Source organism: Cebidichthys violaceus, unplaced genomic scaffold (assembly GCF_023349555.1).
Source record: "Cebidichthys violaceus isolate CVI_PGR_0920_01 unplaced genomic scaffold, fCebVio1.0.p SCAF_20, whole genome shotgun sequence".
Classification (NCBI taxonomy): domain Eukaryota; kingdom Metazoa; phylum Chordata; class Actinopteri; order Perciformes; family Stichaeidae; genus Cebidichthys; species Cebidichthys violaceus.
In genome coordinates, this window is record NW_027176373.1 from 4166901 (window position 1) to 4189543 (window position 22643).

At 39.1% G+C, this 22643-nt stretch overlaps 1 protein-coding gene across 3 annotated transcripts in view; it reads right to left on the minus strand.

Moving 5' to 3' along the window:
- Positions 1-1688: 1688 nt before the first annotated feature.
- LOC137876675 (glutaredoxin domain-containing cysteine-rich protein 2) overlaps positions 1689-22643 on the minus strand; it is a 30752-nt gene continuing 9797 nt past the window's right edge. For 2 of the 3 annotated variants that reach the window (XM_068716451.1, XM_068716450.1), the window contains 7 exons: positions 20477-20544; positions 19788-19881; positions 9985-10123; positions 9446-9629; positions 8139-8248; positions 5590-5814; positions 1689-3311 (listed from right to left, as the gene is read on the minus strand). In XM_068716451.1, coding sequence (XP_068572552.1) covers positions 3138-3311; positions 5590-5814; positions 8139-8248; positions 9446-9629; positions 9985-10041 — 750 coding nt within the window. In that variant the 5' untranslated portion in view covers positions 10042-10123; positions 19788-19881; positions 20477-20544 and the 3' untranslated portion in view covers positions 1689-3137. Of the gene's footprint in view, positions 3312-5589; positions 5815-8138; positions 8249-9445; positions 9630-9984; positions 10340-19787; positions 19882-20476; positions 20545-22643 lie in introns of those variants that run through there. The other variant, XM_068716449.1, reaches the window with a different exon arrangement.

Genomic DNA, 22643 nt, shown 5'->3' on the forward strand with positions numbered 1-22643 from the left:
CACACATTAGGTTATGGCTCTCAAAATCTATCAGACAGAACAGGTAATGTTTCATCACAAAGACATTTTTATCCAGCGCCCCAACATTGCCAATGGTGATTCTGATCACCGTTCTTGAAAACTTCTTTTCCTTAAAGTCCTACTTTTACCCGTCCAAAGTTGTGGTGTGGCTGGTCATCGTGTTAATTTGGGAGTTACATTTCTATCATTTTTGGGTGTGTGTTTTTCCTCCCTTTACCATTAAATATTGTACAATGTTGTCATTTTATGCTATATCCCCCTAAATTGTTAAGTTTTATTAAGCTTTTGTTTGTATTGTTTTTAGGGATTTCTTTGACAACTTTGTTACTCTGCTCCCTGTAAAAGTTGTTTTCATATTGTATCATATACCAAACAGCTAATCAATGCTGATACTGTATGTTGAAGATACAGTACATGCTTTGAATTCCTTAGATATAGTGTTCTGAGTAGTCCAGATGGCATGCAGCACATCATAAAACACGCATTGCACCCATAAGAGACTTGACTTGGACTCTAACTCAAAGACTGACTTGACTTGGACTTGCAAAAAAGGACTTGTGAACATCTCTGCTGTGGGGGGAAGGTCTCTTTTTTTTAGAAACAAACATTAGTAGTCTATTTGTATGCGCTGTGGCACCTTATTTACATTCAAAGTACAAAAAAAGTGAATTTTTTTTTTCATTGTGAATTAGAAAATGGTCTGCAGACCACCCCGGGCACTCGATCCAGATTTGTCCCGTAGGCCGTATATTGAGTATCACTGCTGTAGCTCCTGTGGGACAAGGGAGGCCAGCAACAGTTCTGTGACCCAATTTTGCCTCACTTTGGCTCCCTTGTGGAATACTGAGTGAGAATGAGAGCTGAAATGACAAAGCTCAGTTTTAACTTCAGCATGGTTGGCAGATTATTAAGTGAGAGAGAGAGAGAGAGAGAGAGAGAGAGAGAGAGATGAAAAATAGGGAGACTGGAGACTCATGTTCCTCTTCTCATCCCAGAAATAGGCATTAGATGGCTGATGGGACTTTTTGACCAGGCTGCTGATAAGCCACACAGCCATTCAGTCTGCTTTTTAGTTTAGAGTGTGAGGCTATCTAACATAATAAGACAAAATAATGGAAATGCCAGCACAAAGATAGGTACAGCGGCATGGATAGTGTGGCTGTAATGGTCTGGGGTTGCTTGTTCTGGCATGACTTTGGGCCACCGACACCTTAGAGGATGTGGTCAGTGCTTTCAACTGCTAACACTGATTTTGATCGAGCATCTCTGCCTTGCAGCATACGGATAGTGGTGAAAAAGAAAATGTCGGCAGCCACTGCAGAACAGCCTAGGTTCAGCTCATATCTGAACTTAACTTTGTTACTAAATTGTTTTCAAAAAGGTAAATTGGTAACTCCACCTACAGCCATCTGCAAACACAAGTAAAATCAAAAATGATGTGGTTACTATTGTTTTATGTTAGCGTGTAATGGATTGATGTAATCCTGGTACAATAGATGCTGATGTCACGGACAAAACTGCAGATGATTATTAAGCGTGGAAAACTATTAATGTACAACAGTTTACTATTAGGGTAATATTTAATTCCTTTTCTGTTAAATTATCCTGAAATGGCACGCTACGAAACATTGTGGTTGATTGCAGTTGTAATGACTAGGAATTATGCAGCGTGTTGCATTTGTTTTTATTGTCACGTTTCATTTCATTTTCAAGCTGGGATCACACAAACTAACATTCCTAACCTACTGTGAAAACACATCAACCATTTAAGGAATGACTTTCACACATTACAGTCACAGACGTTGTGGTTAGAATTAAGATGCTGATCCAAATACCAGGGGCATTTAGATTTGTCCAGATTACTGCCATAAAAATTTAAAATTATAAGATGACGCTTCTGGCTGATCTGAGGCTTGGTGAAGAGGCAAGAGAAGGAATCCTTAACTGCAAGAGAACATAAGGTTGCTGTCTGACCTTCACTACCTTTAATTCAACTTTATTTCCAGACACATGAGTCCATATATTTTATAGAGTTGCTTGGTTTAATCATCGTCATCATCATTGTGGACATTTCGGGGTTAAGCTGATATGGTAATCCTGTGTTAATACCCCAATACAAAAAAACAACAACTTTCAAACAGCAGTTGCTGGATAAAATAAAAAGAGGCATTGATTAATTACGTGTTTTATTTCATTCATATACCAAAACTGTGTGGGTAAAAATTTGAAAACAAATAACTTGAGAATGAGATTATTAATTAAAAAATTACCCAAAGTCAATATTTTGTATTTAAAATGTGGCTTTATAAAGTGTGTAAGTTATTTCCTCACTAACACCATTAGCTTAAAACTCAAAATGCCAAAGACTGCTATTGTGTCATCATATCACCCTCCTTAAAGGAAGAGTGCATTTCACAATTATTGGGGGTGTAATGCACTGGAATCGTTGATCAAACAAGTTATTTTGTTACCTTTTATGCAACTGTCTCCTTTTGAATCACTTACTCATCTTTCATGCTGGCTGTACTATTCTCTCTTTCCATCTCCCAGTCTCTTTTTACCCCCATTTTGAAAAAAAAGAAAGCATCAGTTACCCTCTAACAATACAACATGTTGGGATATACAATCTGTTATTCTCTCTGGTGAATAGAGAGGGGAGATATGAACAGGGCAGCATTCCCAGTAGATAAAACTAAAAGGCAAAATGTTTGCATCATTTTAATAAAACTGATAACTGCCATGGAACGCGGTTTTATCAGGAAGAAGGCCATAGATGCGAAATAATGTAACAACACAAAAGTGATTATGTGTTTGTGTTATCGCGAGCCATGTTCACTGCACACAGTAATTGTATTTTATAATTTTGTGCCCGCTGCACAGTTCATAATTCCCCTTTCCAATGATGGCTTATGTTTCCTAGTAGTGCCTCGAAACACCCCACCAAGAACACTTTGGATTATAGCAATATTGCCGCTGAGACAATTGTGACAAACCCACAGCACACCGGGCCTACACTCACTCACAGCTACACACTCTCATTCACTCACTCACTCACTCACTCACTCACTCACTCACTCACTCTCTCTCAGCCAGACATGGGTGTCAGCCAAACGGTGCTATTTGCTGGAGCAGGACTGGCACTTCTCCAGACCATGGGGGTAGCAGGCTTGGCAACGCAGATCACTGATGGACTCATTGAAGCGGTTCGCCAGCATGGACAGCTTGCTGCCGTGACACAGAGAGCAGGGAGCGCAGCCCGAACCGCGACAATGCTGGCAGCTGTCGGCCTCCTGGAGACAGAAGAAACACATTAGCGGCGAGAAGAGGAGGAGCGAGAGGAGGTGAAACCGAGGAACTGTAATAGGCAAAGGGTAAAGAAAAGGGAGACAGAGGTTGGAAAAGGTGAGAAAGACAAGGAACATATGGATAGAGAATTAACTGAAAAAGAAAGTTTTTTTTATTTGTATATAAAAAACTGATTCGTATAATTTATCTAAATGTGTCACATGCATCAATATTTAGAATAAACCACAATCTTACATTAAAACATATTACTAATATTTACACTGCAACTGTTTAAAAGCGTATTATCTTGCAACACCTTTAGCCAGTTCATAAACAGCGACAATCAACACAGCTATCTAGTTTAACTGGCTGGCCTACTGGCAAACACTAAACAACCTTAACGACATTCCGATATTATTTATAATTAAATGCCTATGGTAAGTAGCTGTGTCATTTATACAGCCAGCTGGTCATTACAATTAAATGCTTAATAACAAGCAGCTGCCTGCAGATTATAGGTGACATGAGGCAGGATACTAACAGAAGACGTAAATCTATACAAACTACTGCCTGTCGTAAATCAGTAGAAATTGTTTTTAGTGACAACTTTGCACAATGAGGGCTGCTGGGAATTGTCCCGTGCAACCAGGATGTTATTGCTATGGAGGTTTCAAATGTATTTAAAAGAACAGCATGTAGGATTCAGGGGGATTTATTGGCAGAATTGGAATATAATATTCCTAGCTCCTGAAACTAAGAGTCGTATTTTTTTTACCTTCGAATGAGCCGTTAATAAAATCTACATACGGAGCTGTCGTCTTCACAGAGTTGCACCGACATGTTTCTACAGTAGCCCTGAATAGATAAACCAAACACCTGCTCTAGGAAGCTTTTTTACAATACCTGAAGGGCACCGTAGTTCTCTGATACACTTGAGAGGGGTGAGCGGATGGATATTCACTTGGTTGCAGTCTGTAATGTCACTACTAGATACCACTAAATCCTACACACTGCTCCTTTACGTATTTAAGTGCCACAAACTAGATGCCATTCACATCTGACCCTTTAGGGGGGTTTTTTTGGGACTCCTGAAGTAAAGTAAAACAAATAGATAGATGGCTTAGCAATGTATGCTAGAGTGGCCAGGAAAATGCCCCCATTAATCTAAAAATCATAAACATTTTTCTAACAATTTTATTTTCAAAAAGTAAAATAAAAAATTGTGGAAAGTAAGGAAGATATTATTGAGTTGATAACCCTTTAGCTACACTACTGGTTATACTTTGAATCAGATCATCAGTAACCAATGTACCATCATTGCAGTAATAATCTACCCAACGAGCAAATGTTTGCGGTTGAAATGCACAACAAACTATTTTTCTTTTAACAAAGGTTTATTTCACGTAAGAGCTTTGGTGCATATAAATAGTTTAAGCTGCATGCACATAGCATTTAGTGGTATATTTCATGCATTGCACTGGGATGATCAGCTGTTGTAGCGGTAGTGAAATCTGCGCCCAGATTGTGTAAACAGTTGCAAAATTGCGGGTACAGTGTATAAATCTAAGCCTGTGTAGAAATACAGAAACAAAGACAGTGAAACATTAACTACCTTTGAGGCAGGGCTACAAAGACAAAGATGATAAAGAAAAGAAATTAACATAGAGGAGTGAGAGTGCCAAATAATGGAGAAAAAAAAGCTGAGAGTGAACTTTTTCTCTTACAGAGGCAGAGAAAATGAGAAAATAACGAGATCGGTGAGAAAACAATGGAGGGAGTGAGGGGAAAAGAGCAGTAATCAGCCAAGGAGGTGAGAGAAGGGGGGGGAATAATAGCAAGTTAGGTATCCTTGCGGGCTGGCAAGTGGCAAGCAAATGCTGCAAGGGCAGAGTGAAACTGTGGACTCATCAGTATGTGTTCACAGTTGACAGATAGCACTAGGACAATGGGGTGGTGATTGTTGCAGCGGGAGAGAGGGGGGGAGAGAGAGAGAAAGGGGGCAAAATTTGGTGGCAGTTACAAGGAAAAAGAGAAGATTGTAGGATGAGAATGAACAGCCCTCTGTGAACAGTTTCAAATTCAAACAATATGGCTGCACAGACAATCCCACAGTTACACTCTTGAAATTGCTGATAAAGTGAAGAAAGGGTGCTGAAGACATATGCAGAGATGGAGGGGGGGGGGTATGGATAAGTACATGGTGAGACAGAATACCAAGAAACAGAAGCAGGGTGATAAAACCCCTACCACACCGCTGAGAATAATTTAGCCAAGGATCATTACCTTGGTCTCTGTGTCGCTGGTCCGTTTCTCCTCCTTCTCCTCCCCGTCCAGTGTACAAAGAGCTTTAGCCCTCCTCCTGCTCCCCCTCTCCCTGGCCTTTGGGTATCCCTCCAAGTCCACAGGAGGCACTGTGTGCCGCAACGCTTCAGGCTTCCTCTGTGGTGCTCTGATGATGCGCAGATTGCTGGTGTAGATGATTATCTTGCCAAAGTCCAACACTGAGGACTGACGAAAACAGAAAACGCCAGATATAATCCTACATCAGTTACAACAACTGGTGCATCCTATGATTAAATATTTGCATTAGCATGTTGTGTTAGAGATTTCTGACAACTCCCAGATTCCACCCTTGGAACTGAGAGAGAGTGCCCACATTTAGCTGTGGGCTTTATGTGTGGGTGAGAAGAGGTTTTCTAGTTGAATGCAGATGAAGAGTCACACCCCTTGTGCAAAGCACAACATGCTTTGTAGCTGTGTTCTGGCTTCTGGTGGGGGAGAAATTGGAGACTACAGTTCTTTCTCTTTTAACACAGATTTTCTTCTGAGTATTATCTAAATCTGGAGAGAAATATTTGATAGTGGCAATATATGTATTGCATTAAACTCAAACTATATAAACTACACTTGGAAACATATATCACTGCAACATACTGTACATTTCAATTGAAGGATGCAGAATGTGCTGACCATGAAGTTGCTTAGATTGAAGAGTTGCTAGTTGCCCATTTTGTATTACCATTTTATATACTTTCTCTAAACAACATCTTCAATTCTACTTGACATATAAACACTGGAGTCTCCTGGATAGTGTAATGAGCCGATAGGTTTATGTAATGATATATGTCAGTTTGGCATGATGGACAGCTAACAATACTACAATGCCCATGAGCTTCAGCTGCCATTGCCATGGAGAAAAAGTCAGTCAGAGGTGCGAAATATAGCAAATTCAGAATGCAAAACACAACAACACGGTTGTTGAATTAATCCAAAATTGAGCCAGAACATAACAGAATTGGATGCTCTGTGACTGGATGTTTCTTGCCAAAATGCACTGTGCATGAGTGTCTTGGTTAACTACAGTCTATGTCCACATGCTTGTTCCTTCAACTTTATTTCAAAGAACCAGATATTCTTTAGAACAGTTTGTGTATCTTTTGCATTGTTGATTTAACTGGAAGAGTTTCATATCGATCCAAGCCGTGGAAGTGCTCCAATGGTGGATCAATTAATATCGTCCAGAAAAATGAATGCTTATGGAAAAAATGAATCAGATTGTTACTTCCACATCCATATCAGCACGGCTCCATTGTTGATTACCAATCACTCAGTGATTACTTTGCTAAGTCCTGATATTTCTGACTTTCCAAACTCACTTTTTTGGCCCACTTTAAAAAAAAAAAAGAATCGGATAGGTTTTATTTTTTCAAACATTCAGAAATTAAAATCAGATAAAGACCTTTTTTTTGTCAGTGAATCTCCCTTATTATGAAACACAGAGAGAAAGCATTGGAGTCATATACATTAGGGAGGAACTCATTAGACTTTGCACAGGGTGCTCCTCTGACCACCGTGCCATTCTTTCAATAATGGCCTAAAAGGATAAACTAAATCCAGATTGCTGTTTTCAACTGATAAATGTGATAAATACTGGCCTTGGTCACCAGGGCCAGGCATGCCTTTGTTTAGAGGATAAAAGAATGAAACTGACACTAAGCCAGCAGGCGATGTAGCTGACCTCCGCCTGCTGCACTAATGAAGCCGCTGCCACAGCAGCTCAGCAAGGCTTTTTCCTTTCAGATGAACAATTTTGTAGTTCAACTTAAATTGCTGTACAATTTTATCACAGAAAAGCAAACAGTTGGTGCTTTAATTACCCAAGGATTCTTCTCATATTCTATTTTAAAGTGTTGATTGCTTGTTCTGTTCTAAAGATGCATGAATTAATTATTAAATTACTTTGCGTCAGCTGGTAATTGCATATGTGTTTATTTTGTCGTGTTTGTTTGATTTTCAGAATATGTACCATTCAAAGCTCTGTGGGGTTTAAAAAAAAAAAAAAACTCTTCCAAGGAGCTGCGATACTTTCTTATTATAATTCCCTCTATACAAGTATACCCACAGAGACGTCGCATAGTGATCATGCTTCACAATTAGTAACTTACCATTGTGTCAGAACACAAAATCATAATTTGAAAGGTGTTAACCGGCTTTTTCTGTAGGTGTTGTTTGAAATAGCAGACAATTGTAAACATCACATCCATAAATAATATGTTGAACTGACAATTTTTCGGGTTCTACATCACAATCTCCAATACCAAACTGTGGGTTTTTTTAAGATCACAATTAAGTAAACTGTTGTCATGATGAACATTGTAATCAGCATCAACAGAATCGTTTCTGATTTCTGCTTTACTGTACTGGCGAATGAATTAGGACTATAAAGATAGGTCTCACTACTTGACATTCAGACAAAACACTGCTAGTGGGAAATCTAATCTAAGATAATCTTAATTAATATATATATTTTTTAAATCAGTATTATTGCTTACTTTAGCATCTCCCTCTACTCCCTCAGTCTGGCCTGCAGCAGGCTTGTAGATTCCCATTCCTCTGTACACGTTTATTCTCTGGGCAATGAGCCCCGTTGGAGGGTACACACCTGGGTATACAGAACAAAACATGTTGTCAGGATAGAGCGATAACTTGTTCTAGAAATTTGAGACTAGGGTCCAGGTTTCATCCACAAACAGCATGCATTTCCCATACTTTTGATATGCTGAGAGAGAACAGCCTCTCAATTCTACTAACTGTGACCATCAAGGCTAGCTGTGTTAGCATAGCATCCTAGCCTTACCAAATCCTCCAGTTTAACAACATTCAATGTCCAATCATGTATTTGAGTAAGTGGTGCATTCTCACTAGAAATTACTAAATATAATTATTACACTTCAGTTAGATATCTTAACTAGTGAGCTTTAGAGGTGCTGGTAGGCTGATTGTGTTGCCTTTGGAAAGCAGTTTCCCCATTTTTAGTCTCTATGCTAAGCTAAGCTAAGTGGCTGCTGTCTGCTGCTGTACAAATATGAGGGTGGTATCAAACGTCTCATCTAACTCTCTGCAACAAAGCAAATAAGCTTACCCTTAATGTCAAACTAAACTATTAACTATACACTATTTCTAACAATGTTTTGAATATGTGCATTCTCACTACAGTATAAACTTACTAAAATAGCTCAGCATTTCATCTTTGAAATTGGTAGTGTTCCAACTGACAAAGTGGTGATCTGTTGTATCATTTCCACTCAGGAATCAGCTAGATATTATATTTGGCTAGATTTACTCCATCATCAAAGCAGAGAAAATGTCTTTCTTGTACAACTGGGTGAGAAAAACAACAGGTTTCAGCTCAGTATGTAATTCTTCGCCCATAGAACATGCCTTACTGATTGCAGATCACAATATGATAAGTGCACGCAGGTGGGCTATTGAGCCTTTAATTGCGTGGCTTTTGAGATGTGTCCCATCATCATCACAAAGATTGCTGCAACACTTTGTACTTGAGATGTTTGTAAGCATACTGACAGTTCTACTGTGCACACATGATTACAAACCCACTGTACAGCAAAGTCTCAATCACAAACAGCCATCATATTACTATGAAAGCAAAAACATGCCAGAACAATTTTATAGAAACCCCTCCAACACATAGGCTGAAGTACCATACACAAATGGAATATACACATCTTGTTGGTCTCCCTGGTTACAGGCTTACAGCCCACACAGACAAACCTCAGTGCAGTCACGCATATACAATCAGACACAGTGGTAGTGTGTTACACAAATGAGAAAAACCCACCCGGTTGGTCCCCATGAGCCTCCTCAAACCCACAGAGCTGCTCCACCTCCAAGTGGCTGGGAGGGATCTTGCGGTGAACGAAGCTGTGAGGGTATTTCTCCTCTGGACTGTCCAGCTCTTGACCGTCCTCATACACGTGCTTCAGCACCCGACCGCTGTAGGATGACGCCAGCTTGAACCTCACCTGTTGTTTTGAGTTGAAGGTGACATGTTTATACTCCAAGGTTTTACGTGCTGAAAAGATGCAGTGGCATGTAAACTGCTGTTAAGATACTTATTTGCATAGCTTGCTAGCATACAAAAGAATATTTATGGGTAGAAAAAAAGCAGCTGGGGGGTGCATACATTTACAGCATGTCAACATACAAGCTACCATCCTGCTTTATTCAGTTTGCAGTTTGACAGCAGGTGCAATTAGAAGCTGATAAACATCTTCAAGCACACCAGCCACATGCCTCTGATATTAAAGCAAAAATAATTTAACAAGAAAGCTCGGTAAAGACCTCAATGTGCAGAAAGTGTTGCTGTAAATAACTCACCTTTTTGGGCTTGGCGCCTTCATAGCGTTGATTCAGTTTTCTCTGGAGTTCCTCCATGGTGGCTGATTGAGGAGGGGACGTCGAGAGAGATTGTCAGTCTATCCAAGGAGTTCCTTACCTGGGGTGGACACCGTGGTCCCTGGTGCGATGAAAGAATGTGAGGATGGATGGATGAAAGAATGGATTGATATACAGCTTGATTGAAGCACGGTGTACAAGAGCACGACAGAAGAGCTGCGTGTAAGGAGTGGGTGGACGACTAGATGAGATAAAGCTCTCTCCGTGTGCCCTGCCTCCTGAGTTTGGAAGTACCTGCTGTTTTAAGGGACCACCTTTTCTAACTCCCTGTGCTAAATTATTCAAAGATGGATCGTGTGTACAAAAGGGGGGTTGAGAAACCAGAAGCTCCGGCATCAAATAATTATGATCCCCAGAATAGAAGGTAGTTGGAACTGTGTGTGTGTGTGTGAATAGAAGGTAGTTGGAACTGTGTGTGTGTGTGTGTGTGTGTGTGTGTGTGTGTGTGTGTGTGTGTGTGTGTGTGTGTGTGGGGGAGTTGTTGTTAGATGTTGTAGGAATGCTTGTTATTGGACTGGAGCCGAGTGCATCAGTGTGGAGAAGTAAACACAACATTTGATGTCTTTTGCCGTCAAACTGAAAACCTTCACCAAAATATATTTATGATTACTGTGTTTACAGTTGTATCACATTGACTTAACACCTTGCTTTTAGTGTATTTCTCTGTTTTGTCTGTACATGGGTTTCTGTACTGGATGTGTTTGGGTAGGGTAGGGTAAGGTGAGCAGTCTAGTTCTTAGTTGAGCATGAAAACTTCCGTGTTTCATATAGAGCATTACTTTATGACTCAGTCTGAGTCGGCCTCTTTAAAAGTCTAATCTAAAGAAGCATCTCAGGTGAAACTGAAAAAAAGTTTTCTCCAGCAGGTAACGCTCAGGGACATCATCTAGAATCTAATATATATATATATATATATATATATATATATATATATATATATATATATATATATATATATATATATATATACACACATCAAACAGACTTATATCAAGTACAAGTCCTTCAGACAAAACATGAGAAGGTTTCTTCAATCCAAACATTAAACTGAAGTGAACCATATCAAAACGTATGTTACTTACATTATATTCTACCTCTGCTTCTGGAGAAGATGCTCTCAAAAAATGTAAAAGTAGCATGATTGATATTTGCTATATCTCCCCTTAAAACCAAAGTACTTGGTGAGAATAAGACTAGATAGATGGAAAGAATAGATAGAAATAATTGAATTGCTTGACTTTGAAGAAAAAATACAATTTAATCTATTATTTTAATTTAAGGAAAAGCCTTGGAAGTATACGATTAAACAGTTTTTCCCTCCTAATCCTACATTGTAATTACTCGAACTGATGAGTCATACAATTAGTTTAGAACAAAATCACCATGTGCTAAGTGTTTTCCTGTCTAGTGTAATGGCTTCAATTATTTGGTATTTGTGTTTAACTTTAAATTACCCACTACTTAGTGTGACTAATAGAAAGGGTTACCATGCATTAGACACTGTAAAGACTCACATTCACCATTTTCCAATATAGATTGTAAGAAATTTCAGACTTGAAAAAATGCGAACCAAATTTTTAACTTACCTTTCATCATTACTAAATTACATACGAAGTTCCAGTAAGTAATCATCATCATATTCATACTAAAATTATGAAATTTCTGTCTCTTATCACTATACTTTCCCTGCACTTTATTATACTATGTTTAAGAAAGCCAAAGGATAGAGGCAGTTCATGTACGTATATATTTTAGTACTTTAGGACAAAACCAGAGATAACAAGTAATACCAGGACCCCTGAAACTGAAGCAGCTAAATGGAATTCAGCCATTGATTACAGGAGTTTACTTTATCAGTGAGCTGTACATTAATAGAATTCATCATTTTGACTCACATCTTGTATATTACAGTCAAATGAACCATGTTGGGGAATCTTTTATTTTGAAAATGTAATCAAGGAGTGACTCACTGCCCCAATGTACGACCTTATACTGAGTAATGAGCAGCTCCCTGAATTGAAAGTTTATACAGAATGTGAAGCAGGACAAACAAAGTTTTACAATATTGCCAAAATAAAAAAAAGTTTCAAATAGTGGCTGAGATTGGTTATCTATATTCAAAATAAAGCAACAGTAGTCTAATAATAAGCCTTTGTTTCTTTTTATTTAATGTCCCCTTCATATCAAAGTATTGCCAACATCTCATCTAATTTAGCTCTTTGTCATTTCCAGAATTGTCCTGTCTGACTCTTATTAAGCCTAATAGGGTATAACTTATGCTGTCAGCTTCCTTTAACATTCATTTCATCACCAGTTTGGAGAATAATTCAAGATTTCAATCACATCCGAGTGCCAGTACTGCAATCTGCATCACTTTCTCCTGAGTCAGTGTCGGGTCACATTCTGGCATCATGTGTTGTACCTTGGTGTGCAGGCAATGCCCAATGCATAAATGCATACATACGGGATTTGAATGATTCACTTTACAGGTTTGGAAAGTGGTATCTATATTTTGAAACTGCTGATGGCAGTGGCAACTGTTTCTGCAAATAAACAGACACTAATCTAACAAATGGATGCCATTAGCCCCAGGCATGTCGCGATCAATCTTACAGTTATCCTTATAGATGACTGTTATTAAGCGGCGAGTGGACGGATGGTTGAAAAAGAGAGAGAGAAGACAGAGAACCTCCCTTGTCTCTTCTCCGACCGAGAGTCAGCTTAATCAGATTGCAGAACAAGCAAGTACGGTCACTCGAGCGAGAAATTGTTTTGGGTGCATCGCAGTCAAGGAATCGTTTAATGTGCCAGGATTCTTGCTGCTTTCAGTTTAAATGATTGCCACTGTAAATCTGTCTCCCTGTGTCTCCACATTAACAGTTCATGTACATTCCATCATCCCCATTATCGTTCGTAAATACAATAAGCAATATGAGCTGCAATGTTCAGGTACGGTACACACACTCTGCTAGCCATAGATCCTCATCTAATCCATTTTCAGTGCTCTGATGGTACAGATTGAAACTGAGAAATAATAGTTTTGGTTTCACCATGCGGGTTGATAATGCATTTGGACCCGAGTGCGCAAAGACAAGCCTCATTGAGCCACAAATTTAAACACAAACGGAAGTCTGTTCCCCAGATGGCCTGATGCTACCTCTACGTGCTAACTGTGTAGATGAGTGAATTATAATCACAATGCTGTATCCATGAACCAGGTATGAGCATGATGAGTGCATGCTGCTCCTCTCTGAATCATTTTAATCTGGTTGTGCTTCCAGTTGTTTATGCCTCAAACCCTCCGGAGTTACCGTACCACATCATACCTTACCCTGGCACCAGTGGATGTTCATTATTACAGTTGTTTTGCCTTCATAGGAGCATATGGGTGTTGATTATGCCCCCCCCCCCCCCCCTGGAGGTGTGTGTGTGTCATACTTGGCAAGTCTCGCTGTGTGGGCCTGGGGGCAACATATATATTCTTGCCACCCATTTCTGTAATGTACTCCGTTGTACTTCCCCCCTGTTCTCTCTGAACTTTTTCCCTGTATAGGTAAATTTAAAAAAAGGAAGGTGAAAGTTTCACTTTTAAAAAAGACACTTACTCATTATTTCTGCACTACTATTTCTGACTCCCTCCCGAGGGGAATAGTATTGACTGACTCATATCGGCAGCACCTATTTTTAGGCCACAACGGAGCAGAGATTGTTCGGAAACACTGGTTTAAATTTCTCCATAGCGGTCATTAATCTGATGTCACACGGGACCTAGATATTTGGGGAAAGGTGGAATTACTCAGCCTGTCATACAAAGGGTTTCTAACGAACTGTCCCCTCAGGTCAGCAGACTTTGGCGAGGAGTTAATGATCACTTGTTGTTTTGCTGTTTTAAATGGAAGCCACAATTATTCGACACCTTCTCTTTCTCTCTCTCTGTCTCTCTCTGTCTCTCTCTCTCTCTCTCTCTCTCTCTCTCTCTCTCTGCCCATTTCAGCACCAAACTCACATTGTATTTCTTTCACTCCCTTGCTCTGCCCTCAGGTGGCTGACAGGCAGGAGGGAGGAGGAACATGGGAGGAAGACAGAGATGGAGGGAGGGCGAAAGTGAAAGGCTGGAAATCAGAGATGGATGAGACTATGAGAGGGAACCGATGAGGGATGAGCGAGGAGCCGCGAAGCTACTGATGAATGTCAAAGACCATATTTGTCTTAAATCATATCTGAAGACACTAATGTCACATCCTCTCTAAAGGTTACAGACGAAAAAGAGAAACGATTGGCAGCTCAGACAAAGGCTGTGGTCCATCGTACTCACAAGTGTCTTTCTCACTGTAGTTTTATTACCTCTGTTCCAGCTAAAACCAAATGGAATAGAATTATCCAGATGTTCTTCATGGACAGGGCCCAAGTTACAAGCAGTTCATAGGGGTTGATATAAGATGCTGTATAAGAGAGAGCTTGATTTATTGTTTTGAGTATATTTAACTTGTTTCCTTTTTGCTTTGGATTAAAAATTACATATTTGTTTTTACATTGGTATGTAGTGTTGGACCCCATGAAGACTAGTTTTTACCTTGGTAGTAACTAGTAGAGATTCCAGGTAATTAAATAAATAAATAGTACCATGTTGGGCAACATTCAACTTCAAATTAAATAACAAATGATGTTGTTTGCATCCCCCAAATTAAGATTTGCTTTTACCACTAAAGACTATAACATGATGTGTGCAGCACGGTTTAAACATGGGGAGACTTTTTTTCTGAAACACAAATGAGCTATTAAAAGTGCAGGTTATAAATTTATCACAATTATTTAATTAAGTAAATTGTGTTTATTTATTTAAATGTGTTCCCCCAATGTTGAAATGAAACCTACGCCCTTGTACGAGAGAACCCAAGCTGATGCAGCTTCGAAGTGGTTTTCTGTTTAGCCTTGATTATACAAGGATCCAACATGTCTAGTTTAAAAACATTTTAACACTACACTAAGAAGAATGTGACTATCAGGTGATGTGGCTTCAATCTTTTAAGTGGTTTGACTTTGACAAGTTACTTTATTTGCCTACATGCCCAGGACTAGATCAAAAAGCATGTAGCTTAATTAAAATACAAACTGATACAGCACAAGTTCACTTAAATGATGACAAAGCACACACCTCCAACACTGACTTAGATTAGATTTTTAAAAAAGAATTGTGCAAAAGCAGCTTTGGAACAAATGTTTGAAATAGCATTTAAACATCCTTATCTTAATTGCAGTGTCTATCAAATGATAGATATTGCATGTCACAGTCAAGTTAATATTTAATATTTCACTGGGACCAGTTTTCTCTCTTTTCTTTTTAATTAGCTGTATGGTGGTGGTGATGTGTTCGGCTCTCATGAATCCTTAAGCACATGCAGCAACTTGTGGCTGGGATGCTACACAAGCTTCTACCTGTGACTTCTCCACCACACCACAAAAGGTCCCTCTCTCAAAGATGATGCATGAGTGTTTCCTCCAACTACGATCACAGACAAAATGAGAACAGCAGCAAGGGAATCAGCGCAGCAAACTGGCAGGAATCAGCATGTACTCCAACTGTAGTTACATTATCTAAATAATAAATCCAAGTTGGGGTGCTAACAAACACAATTCTACTGTTGAGTTTTAAAGGTCATATTGTCAGCATTTTTATGTAGACAAATCATTAAAAAAAAACATCCTCAGAGCTTTTATAAAGCTGCCGAATAAACTATGAATTAATCATTACAATTTGTTTTGACAGGGCCAAAATCAATGTTTTTTTGTATCCCTGTGGAAGATGCCTGATGTTTGGTTGCCATTTTTAAAAAGGCTAGTGAGCCAATAGTATAATGATGTTGGTCAGTAATCAAGTTGTATGGAGTAGTTAGTATGGAAAAAAAACTTCCCTTCACTTGGTACCAAAGTGCTCAGCGACAAAAGGAGGCTGCCTCTGCTATGCCGGGCCACACTGGTGTCTGACTCCTCTCCATCACACCGCAGAATGTCAGAATTCTTAAGGTGCATGAGCACATATTAGCTATCAGAGCTTCATCTTCTATACATACACACACACACACACACACATATATATATATATATGAAGTATATTTAATACTGACAGGAAATATTTGTATCTTTTCATTCCAATCCGCTGTGCCGGTCATGTCACAATGTATCAGGCAAACTAGAGACAGGCAAACCTGTCCTATTAGCATAATAAAGGTTATCATAGACAAACGCATAATCAATCATTGTTGAACCCAGGTATTAAAAATGTCACACTACTTCTGTAGGCCAATTATGACAATTTTTGGAAGCAATGTTAATGTGCAGTGACATACTTCTGAATTGACATTGGACTACTTGACGGTTCTAATCGATTCAGGCAGAAAATTTAGGCAGAGCCAACAATCTATTCAAATAATTGAAAAATTGTTTGATTAAAGGATGAATGGCATTCCTTGCAAGACCCACTATACTACAGTCTTACTGAATATATTAGTGTATTATAGCGTGTGTGTTTTTTACTTTAAATTGGACTAAATAACTATGGGCTAACTAACAATATTGTTACAAACAGTAACCTGAGCTGAAGTTCAATGAGGTGAAGCTCAAGTTTTAGATTTTTTCAGAATTTTGAATGTCAGTGTGCTCTTGTTTGTTTTGGGCTGTGCCATATTCCAGAGTTTTACTGTTTGTTTCCAAAAATAACCACAGGAGAAAAGGAAATTGAGGCAGCCAAATGCTCTACATCTCTTTTTCTTTTTCTTGGCTTGTATAGGAGGCCCTTATTTCAAGAGGGTCTGGCTGCATTTCAAAGAGAGAAACGGCCGTGGCAGATGTCACTCGAGAAAGAGTTTACTCTGGAGTGAAATCAAGTGAACAGACAATTGTTAATCCGATATAATCACAATGGCAGCCCACACAGAGCTGATGATTAGAATGGAGGATGTCCAGTACCACAAAGGCATTAATTCGAAATACCAGAGGAGATGTCTGCATTTGTACATATTTTGATATAATGACGTCAATAAATACTTTTTGTATGATATTACTGGATTAACATTTTTTGCATCATGTCGTGTTTGTCTCCTATTTCTAATGTGCATTTTGGCAGCTGGTGAAAACTCTACATCCATGTTTTGAAGTGGCTTGAAAACAGTCCTCAGAAGCTTAGTATCATGTATGAACATGAGTCATTCTGTTTCAAAGAGAATGTTTCACATTCATTTGTGAATTCATCTCTAAACGTGTGCGCAAAGTCCTTTTTCTTGAAACCGAGAAACACCAGATAAGGACATGTTCAATAATTGCTACCCCAATGTCTTTACATTTTTCAGTTGATTCGCCCACGCTCCCCTTTGGATGAAAACCAAGCAGTAAAAATGACTGGAACCCTATGACATTGTTAGCTAACATATACCGGTTGGTAACTTTTAATTCAAACCTGAGTCAAAACCAATGAAATGTTTAACCCCTTCCAAATTTGATGGTTAAACCAATCAAATCATGGTGGTTGGGATTAAACGTTTAACGTTGAACACCGCCCCGTTTTGCAGGCTGGAGATTGGTACTCCTTAACAAATGAATCCTAACACCTGTGTCTCGAACTCAATGTTTTTTTGGTTAGATGCCTGCAAAAAGTTCTGTGGTTAACACAAGCTTGAGAGATTTTAACAAATTATCTTCAATATGTATCAAATATGTACAATAGGTCAGTAAATTCCCCACTCGTGAAGGTTTTATGGGTCCTAAAAAAGGTGGTTGAGCAAGTGACTAAATGATCACACCTACTAGTTTGCCTTTACAGCCTCGTTGTGTATACTCCTATGCACATACTACCATACTATTCAGTACAGTTATTTAGTATGTCCCAATACATGGCATGTCAAATGCAGTAAGCCAAAAATACCAGGATGGCCTACTGCATCTGGTCGCATTTTGCAGTCTGCAAGCCAGTTTGCCTTTGTGGCTATTCTGTCTCACAATCCTATGCACTGGATATATGAAAGTTCATGGTGCAATGTTATGATAAAGTAGAATGTCCCAGTTGAATCAAAAGTGCATTCGACAGTACTTAAATAAAATTAAGAGTTTTACAGTTGCCGGAGAAAAAATATCAAAAGGCATAGATGGTACCCAAATGTACCCAAACGGCCAATTTGAGATTCCACCAAAACATGCCTCTACTTAAACCTCTCCATCTTTGCTCTGCTTCACTTTATTAGCATCAGTCTGTACAGGTTGTTCAGATAATGTGATATGGTCCATTAGAGGTTTTGGGCTGCAACTGCATTATTCCAAAGGAACATTCAGTCTAAAAGTGTACAGTTTTGTAAGGCGGTGTATGCATCTCCTTTTTATCATCATAATACCCAGTAACATATATACTGATGCTTACACCTCTGCAGACATCTCACAAGTGTCAACTTTATTACCATAAAAAGATTATTCAAATAGACCTTGTAGAGATACATTGTTCGTCTTGAGCAGGGGCATGAGCCAGAGGCCTATGGTTTAGAAGGATAAGTTCCCAAGTCTCTCTTAAAACAACAAAACCTACATGCTCACGTGTGCCGCAAAAGACTTTTTGGGCATAGTAATCTTTACTCCCGTCTACACTGACAATGTAGAGATCCCTTCCTAATGGGATTTTAATTAATGCAGGTAACTGGGGGCAAAATCATCAGTCCTCATCCTCTGCAAAATTACCTTTCAAACCAAAGCAAATACAAAGCTTCTGCAATCTGAGTTAATCAAATCAATGAATGAGTATTGAGACTATATCCCTCTACTGGATTTGCACTAAAGACTGTAACTTTAATGGTTACGAACAACTGGTAGAACTGACTCCTGATGAAGAGATCCATGGAATGGAAGTGTTACAGAATGAATCTCAAGGCACGAAGGAGGTCTGCACACCGTTAGGCTCCAAATGAATGGTTTATTTCTTTTATAAAGGCAATATTTCGATCTATAAGATCTTCTTCAGGCCCACAATGAAAGTCTGTAATTATTATCTTAAAAAAATGAAATCACACCTTTTGCAGATCCTGCTCTCCATTGCCATGCATTACCTGCCACAATAAGTCTGCAAAGTTCTGAAAATGTACTTTGTGATTATGCAATTTTTGCAAATGAATTCCCTGAGGTGTCACGTTTGTTTTTCACCTTCACTGTCTTTCCCAATCTCAATTCCCCTTTCCCATCTAGCATTATAATTGGTCTAATAATGGTTCAAATGACAGCCTGTGGCTGGGGCTGTGTGCTCAGTCTATCCATACTAACGCAGCACTTCAACCTGTCGTACATTGTCGTTATTCATCTTAGGGAGAACAGATAGCGCTCTCTCTGCAGGACCCCTCTTCAGAGATCACTTTTTACTTTGTTCACTGCCACAAGACCATTACACACATTTAAAGTTTGTATTTCAAGGAAAGCAATATTGATTATTAAAAGGTGGTGTTCATGGGAAATACATTTCTCTTATTGTTTTATTTTTCTAATTAAATTTGCTACATTTAAAACAAGTTCACAGCATGAGAAAAATAAAGTCTGAATGTTCTTACTCCTCTAAGCTGTGTTTACGTCCCATTGGTTATTACAGGATCCAAACAAATCCACTGATGACCTTTAGAAGGATATCACTGTACATTTATAATAACATGAGCATGCAAAATGGGATTATGCTAGAGAAATGACAAAATAATAAGCATCACCTCATATTTATTGAAGCGTAGGGTGCTGAATCTCTTCGCTGACGGTTTATTCAGTTTCAACTTCATCAGGAAATCTTACTTCACCTTCATAATCCTCAATAAAGAACAATACAAAATACGTGTACACACAATATGCAGGACTTAACACCATGGATACATGTTATCTTAAATTATATACATTAGATTAATTGTTGTGTAATAACTGGAACATTTGTCAATCCTTGAATCAAAAAACAGAGAGCAAGAGAGAGAGAGAAACACTGCTGCTGGTAAGCCTCTCAACTACCATGTGTGTGTGTGTGTGTGTACACTTGTACGTCTATCTTTGTGAGGGCCAATTTGACTTGTAGTCCTTCAGATTGAGGACATCTTTGTAAAGTGCAGCCATTTTGGTCGATCCTCACTTCCTTTTAAGGCCTGACTTGGATAGAGTTAGGGAAAGGGTTAGGCATTTTGTTGTGATGGTTAAGGTAAGGGTAAGTGGTTAGGGAGTGCATTATGTCAATGTGTGTCCTCACAAAGGTAGAAGAACAGGGATGTGTGTGTTTGTGAGCGTGTGTGTGTGTGTGTGTGTGTGTGTGTGTGTGTGTGTGTGTGTGTGTGTGTGTGTGTGTGTGTGTGTAGGTGTGTGTCCTTGTCCCTGTTCTTGTAGCTAATGTTTTTTCTGTGCAAAACAAAAAGCAGCTTACATCTCTTGGTTGGCTAGTTGGCTGCTTCCATATTTCATCTACTTTGCCTGTCCATCTCCTCCTGAATCCTGTACATAAACACAAAACAAGAAATGTCACCACACATGCACAAATACACACACACACACACACACACACACACACACACAAAAGAATAGACCAGCAACAGTGGAACCAATAGCTAAAGCGAAGCAAGTTTTGGTGTGCCGAAAAGAAATTGGTGAAAGGATAGTTTAAAAAGCTACTGCTTGCCTGTTGAAAGCATATTGAACAATATAAAAATGTAATAATAAAACATTGTATCTCAAAAGCTCTCGACTACATTTCAACAATGCTAACATATATGCTGTAAGTTGTGCTTCAAAATAGCAAATTATAAAAAAACACTGTGGAAGGGTGCGATGGACTCGTTTGGTATCAGCAGTGCAAAGGTGTTGACACTTTTCCAACAAGGCTCATTGACAGGAAATGAAAAAATACAAGACAAAGACAGAAGAGTGAGACATGCCAAGGCGGCATTTCGGTTGCCATTTTGGAACAAAACATCAGACTTAAATTTACAAGGTGAAAACCATTGATGAGAAATCCATCTTGTGTTAACCATAACCATGATATTACTTACAGAGGATATATCATGAAAAACTCACTTTTTCAGTCCTGTGTACATACATTTGGGTATCTGGAGTGCCGACCAGCCCACAAACTATGAAATAAGACAACCCAGTCTGTTACTTATGGAATGCCTAGTTAAGAAAACATTTGATTCAACAAGCAATTCACATTTGGCTCCCCTTTCTGTGTCACAAGCACTGTGTCTCCACCGACGGCTTGAGAACTGTACCTTTGCAAAGGTGCACCATACTTTTCTGTGTTAGGAGAAACCCAAAATACAACTATGTACGAACCTAAAAATGAGTGTCCCCTATAAAAAATATTCTATTTTTTTTGGAGCACGGGTCACTAAGGATGTAAGATGAAACTGACACCTACACTTCTTAAATATATAAAAACACTGTAGCAAAAGCTACCGTTTATCATCTTTCCAGTCCACTGATAAATTGTGACAGAGCGGAACACACTCATGCAACACCATGGCGGACGACGTTGTCTCTAAACTATCCCCCCCCCCCCCCCCCACTCCCTGACCTTCATTTCTGCTCTCCACCCTTCAGGCACCGAGCTGTCTCTCCTCGCCTCCCTCTAAACCCGATTTGCCTGTCACACCACCACATCCCCCTGCAGGTATCCCCCCCCCCTTCCTTACTCAGTCCTTTTCCATCTCTTTTTGTACTCTCAGTAACTGTGCTGCTTCTTCTGACTTCAACATTGATTAATTTGATACTCTGGGTCTTCCCTTTCAAAGCTGTTGCTCATGGGCCCAGGCTGAGTGTTGCACCAACCCTTTTCCCACACATGTAACTTCAATTACACATGGTTGTCTGCATGATTACCGAGCCACAGTGACAGAACACATTGTGGGGGAGAAATGAAAATAGGGTTGGTTAGAGGCAGAGAGGTGGAGGATGGACCAAGAGAGAGGTTTTTCCTGAGGTTCTTGAAAAGATCAGCCATGTTTTCATATAAGAAATTATGATAAACCACAGGGTTTGACAGTTACCATATCCAATTGATCCGTCCTAATCAGAGAATAATGTTTGTCAATTACAGGCCACCAACCTTTAGCACAACAGAAGACTGGAAGGTCACGTGGACTATGCCGGACAGTATTTGCTTCATGTTGTTAAGTAGAGGAGCAGCAAAAGTCATACTTGATTTTCAATATCATTTACAGTGGTTGCTTGCTTCATTTGGCCCATTTGCTCCTCAATAAATGGCACTATGCATCATGACCTGTACCAAGGGAAGCACTAAACTTAATACACTCTTCTACAGTGTTTGACTGAAAATGTACAACTTATGTAGAAAAAGTATGTTACCAGTTTTAAGTACAGGAGAAGGTTGTAAATAAACAACTTCTGACTGAGAACCAGATTCATTCTGACCAATTTGGAATTAGATAGAAGCATTCCTTTGAAATATTGTTTTAAGCTGTTACTAACATCATGCAATTAGATGAGGGTAACATGCAGTATTAGGTGATTTTAAAACAGTTTTTCTCAAAAAATGTCATAATTTTTAGACAGAGCAATAAACCTATTTTACTCAT